At 43.3% G+C, this 5,315-nt stretch overlaps 1 protein-coding gene across 2 annotated transcripts; it reads left to right on the top strand.

Moving 5' to 3' along the window:
• The first annotated feature begins 497 nt into the window (after positions 1-497).
• Positions 498-3,739, top strand: lrrtm4l2 (leucine rich repeat transmembrane neuronal 4 like 2). Of its 2 annotated transcripts, none has more exons than XM_047381978.1 (2): positions 498-762; positions 1,167-3,739. In XM_047381978.1, the coding sequence occupies exons 1-2, from the start codon at positions 759-761 to the stop codon at positions 2,786-2,788; spliced, it is 1,626 nt and encodes a 541-aa protein (XP_047237934.1). In that variant the 5' UTR covers positions 498-758; the 3' UTR covers positions 2,789-3,739. The 2 variants fall into 2 exon arrangements, with proteins under 2 accessions (XP_047237934.1, XP_047237935.1); XM_047381979.1 differs by having other exon boundaries at positions 1,118-3,739.
• The last annotated feature ends 1,576 nt before the right edge of the window (positions 3,740-5,315 follow it).

Here is a 5,315-nt window from a genome sequence, read left to right as displayed (position 1 = left end):
TCTTTAATTAGTATAGTTCAAAATGGCGGGTTGTGAAAGATCATGAGGCCCCTTTTAGTCTGGTCTCCAACCTAACAATCTGGGTCACATTTGTTGACCCCATGTTTTAAATGAATAACCCAGACGTTTTTAGAGTGCAGTAGAACCATTCAGAGCAGGTATCCCCCCACATTTTGGCAAGCATCTGAATAATGAAATACATCTATTATGATTCAGAAGAAATTCCCTGGAAATCGGTTCTATTTCACCCTTCAAACCAAAGGGCATGGTCCACATTTAAATTTGACATGGCAAAACACCAACAGTCATCAAATTCAACTGATAATACTCCTAACCTAAGTATTAATTAGTTAATGGCAGGATTTCCGTGGCAGAAACCTATCATTTGTAGCTTATGTTCCTGAGGACGCCTACGCCTCTGAGAAAGGAATGAGGTAAAGAGAGGCAGGAGGAAAGAGAGCACAGAGAAGAGGAGGAGGAGGAGGAGGGGGTGATATGCATCCGTCCACTGGTGCTCAAATGGGTAACTGCGAGCACAGCAGACTGAAGTGAAGCGCCAAGTAAGACTGGGTCCCCTTTCTGAACATCACCATGGGATGGCTCTGACCGCTGCAGAGAAACTTGCATCTGCTCCCCAAGTGCAAGTGCTCAGTATGCGGATAGACCTTGCAGCTGCGCGGACTGACTGAGAGCAGTTTAGAACGCTTTTTATCAATTTTTCTCTTTCCCCTGGAGGATTGCCCCTTCCTTCAGTGACAATGGGTAAGTTAATCGGTTCTTCAGATTTAATGACACACTTTCTGACTCTTCAGTGTCCTTGTAGCCAGGACAACAGCTATGATCAGCTAAAACTACCATATTTCTGCTATGATGATTTTGTTGCCCATAATCATGCAATAAAAAGGGTTTTTTATGTATCCATGTATTTAAACAAAACTGCATTTGTCTCCAACTTGTCTTCATTTGCATCTAGTCTCTATGTGCACATATCAAAAGTATGTCATCAGGAAGCAGGTCTCATAAATAGACCTCAAGCTGTTATCCAGATCATATCCACTGTTTAAGGAAATAACAGTCTTACCTTTATTCATTTAATCATTTGTGTATGCATTTTCAGAAACTGAGTCATCCCTTTGATTGCCTGTGCCCCACTCTACCCCCAACAGGTTCTGTGATGTTGGACTGGAGGTTATCTTGTCTTCTTCTGCAGGCAGCTGTTCTGCTGCTGCTCAGCAAGGGGGAGAGGATGTGCCCTGCGAGTTGTCGCTGTGAAGGAAAAATTGTTTATTGCGAGTCCGGCATCTTCCAAGACATTCCAATAAACATCACGACGGGGTGCCAGGGTTTGTCTCTGCGCTATAACAACCTGCTGGTTCTGTTGCCGTACCAGTTTGCTCATCTCAATCAGCTCATCTGGCTTTACTTGGACCACAACTCCCTCCACAGTATAGATGCTTTAGCCTTTCATGGCGTGCGCAGGCTGAAGGAGCTGATTCTAAGCTCCAACAAACTAAGCTTTTTGCACAACAACACATTCAGTGCCATACCAAACCTGAGAAATTTGGACCTATCTTATAATCAGCTGCAGTTCCTACAGCCAGGCTACTTCTATGGACTGCGCAAGCTGCAGAATCTCCACCTCAGATCAAACGGACTAAAACAGATTCTCATTCGCACGTTTCTGGAATGCCGCAGCTTGGAATTTTTGGACTTGGGTTATAACCGCTTGCGTAGCCTCACTCGCACCACGTTTATGGGGCTTTTTAAGCTAAGAGAGCTACATTTGGAACATAATCAATTCTCGCGGATTAATTTCTATATTTTCCCACGCCTTACCAACCTCCAGGCTCTCTATTTGGCATGGAACCGCATCCGGTCAATAGGCCAAGGGGTTCCTTGGACCTGGCCAAAACTGCAGAAACTGGACCTTTCTGGGAATGAAATCCAAACACTGGAGCCAGATGTTTTCCGCTGCATGCCAAACTTGCGAACACTTAACCTAGAAACAAACAAGCTGAGCAGCGTTCCTGTGGAAGTTGTGGAGGCGTGGACCTCCTTGACCACCATCAGCCTGGCAGGCAACACCTGGGACTGTAGTCCCAGCATCTGTCCTCTTATGAGGTGGCTCCGGACCTTCAGGGACCCCAAAGACATTAACATGATTTGTAGCGGTCCCAAGGATACGCAGGGCGAAAGGGTGGTGGATGTGGTGAGGAATCACTCTACATGTGTGGACGTGGCAAACATGTTCTCAACCACAACTGTGGTTGTTCTGAGCTCAACCCAAGCTGTGAGTGTCACAGTTTGGCCAGCTCCCCCTGGAGTTACGAACCTGACTTATCCATCACCACCGTCACAGAAATCAACGCTTTCCCCTGTGAGTCCTGCTGGGACACATATAAAGATGACCGAACCCACCACCCTGAGCTCTACATCTCCTTTTTCTGCTGAGACCTCCACCTCATTTATTCCAGAGCTGCAGTTTGAACATATGGCTTTCCATAAAATCATTGCGGGCAGCGTAGCCCTGTTCCTGTCAGTAGCATTGATCCTACTGGTTATTTACGTCTCATGGAGGCGCTACCCCAACACCATGAGGCAGCTGCAGGAGCACTCAGTCAACCATAAGCGCAGGAAAAAGGCCCGCAAGCAGGAGCAGGACCTGAACTCTCAGCTGCAGGAGTACTATCTGACTTATCACTCCAACTCGGAGGCGCTGGACTCCTTGGTAAATGAGAGCAGGCCGTGCACGTGCACTATTTCAGGATCCATAGAATGTGAGGTGTGAGTGCTCCGCCTTTAAGAGACATACAGTCTCATTTCCAAGCAGAGATAAATGGATTTTATTTATCTCTGTGGAAGATAAGGCGGCTTTATCTCTGATGCACACAGATAGTCTGTAGCAGTGAAGGAAATACTTGGGGGTTTGGTACAATAATTTGCACAGAAAGGATGAGTTGACTGGAAAGATATATTTGGAGCTAATTATCACCCTGACTGACATGGGAAGAGTGGTTGGATTAGCTGTGTATGATCCAAAATCATGACAGGACATCGCTTCAGTACAAATGGGCTCTGCAGAGAGACTGACCTTGTTCTTTGTCAGAGCATACTCTCATGGACCAGCATGGCTGCTGTCTTTTCTTACTCATCTTGTCCTTATCATGTAGTTTGTAACGCATTTAGGACATATGTGTTCTCTGTGAGTTTGTACGTGTGCGAGTGCGTCTTGTTGCCATCTGGTCAGACAAGTAACAGCTCTGCACCTTTTCTCACAGATAACATTAGTCCGGTTGAGTTATTCCACAGTTGGCAGACAGTCTCAGCTGTTGCAGTGCCACAAAATGTGTGTGTGTATGAGATGGAGGGGGGGCAATCACAAAGAGAGCATCATTTGCATGAAGCCACTCTCCTTATTAAAGATGCTTCTCTTTCATGGAAGAGGATCTGTCTCAATGGATAAAAGAAAATTAGTACATTTCAGTTTGTATCGTCATAATCGACCCAAATGAGGAATATTTAAAGCTCATGAGACTAACCTCAGGACTGAAATGTACAAATGTGTCAGGGCCAGTTAAGGCCTTGTGTGACTGTGTGTGTGAGTGTGAGAAAAGTAATTGCATTAATTTTCATATCAAGTTTTGTATTTGTTATTCCTGTCGTTATATTTATGCATTGTTTGTGTAAAGGTATATTGATATATGTGTTTTGGACTGTACAAATTAAAAAAAACACAGTTGATGGGAAAAAAACAAAACAAAAAGTCTTTAATTTCCCCATCCATGACCTGTTTAGTAGCAAAGGGTAAAACTTTAAATTTTTATGAGGTAAAACTTTTAATTTGACACATATGAGTTCAATTGAAAAGCTGACAAATCTGTTAAACAATAACCAAAAGGTAAAATAACCCGGTTGAATGAGTTTGCACACCATTACACTAAAACTTTATTCAAACACCTTTCGATTTCATATCAGCCTTCACTTTTCTTGGGTTATCACTACATTTCAAATAACATGAATCAGATGATGTTGAGATTAAACTGAGCTGTCCTGGTAGGATTCCCCTGACATTTGGTTATCCATTTGCCTCCATTAACTAAGGCCCTGACTTACAGAGAGGTCAAAAAGGATCAAAAGGATCTCATCGTATAAAGATATCCATCAGACGTAGAGCACAAACAAGATTCCACAGCATGTTTTCCAAATACCATACAGCCCTACAACAAATGACTAAATTGCAACCAAAAGAGTAAAAGTAAGTTAAAAAGTGCTGTCTAAATTAACATCGCTCCATTTGTGTGATATAAGTATGGCTAAAAGACAGCAGCCTTCTCTTCCAACAAATCAATTCGATTCAATTCAACAATACTTTATTAATCCCAAAGGGAAATTAAATGTTGTTGTAGCTCATATTATGCAGGTTTCTTCAAAGAGCCGTTGTAGATGCTGATGGCTGTGGGCAGGAAGGATCTCCTGTAGCGCTCCGTCTTACAGCAGATCTGAAGAAGCCTCTGACTGAAGACACTGTTGTTGTAGGACAGTCTCATGAAGAGGATGTTCAGGGTTCTCCATAATGTTCTTCATTTTATGAAGAATCCGTCTTTCCACAATGATCTCCAGAGGTTCCAGAGGAGTCCCCAGAACAGAGCCAGCCTTCTTTATCAGCTTGTTGAGCATTTTTAATTCCCTGGCTCTGATGCTGCTTCCCCAGCAGATGATGGGGAAGCAGACCTGGATCACCCAAACAGGATCTTCTGGTTGAAAGAATAATTAAGGAGTGAAACTGAACTGGAGTGAACTGAAGTTTTTGTCCAGCTGAATGAACAGCTCTGAAGGTATGGGTTCCATTTTAACGCAAAGTTTATAGGTGTGAGCGCTAAAGAAGAAGGTGGGTCCTCATGTTTCGACATGAAAATGAGTCCAAGCACAAATCCAAATCGACAAAGAAGGGCTTCACCAGACGAAGATTAATGTTTTTGAAAGGCCTACACCGAGTACCAAACTAAATATGACAGAACACCCGGGCAAATATCACCCAGAAAAGATGTAGAATGCTTATAGACTCCTACAAAAGAAGACGGTACACTGAAATCAAATAAAAAGGTGCTTCAGCAAAGCATTAGCATTAGTGTGTGCATACGTATGCAACCTTATCCCAACAGATTACTTTGTTCTTATGATAAATTGTACAAAACAAATGTCATATTAAAAGTGAGAAAAGTTCATACAACCCACACAAGTGCATTACACGCACCACCTTGGACTCAGGGCAGGAGAGCCCGTGTCAGCCGCTGGAAATGAGCAGGTTTAAACTT

Source organism: Girardinichthys multiradiatus, chromosome 12, assembly GCF_021462225.1.
Source record: "Girardinichthys multiradiatus isolate DD_20200921_A chromosome 12, DD_fGirMul_XY1, whole genome shotgun sequence".
Taxonomy (NCBI): domain Eukaryota; kingdom Metazoa; phylum Chordata; class Actinopteri; order Cyprinodontiformes; family Goodeidae; genus Girardinichthys; species Girardinichthys multiradiatus.
This window is presented reverse-complemented; position numbering and strand designations above follow the sequence as displayed.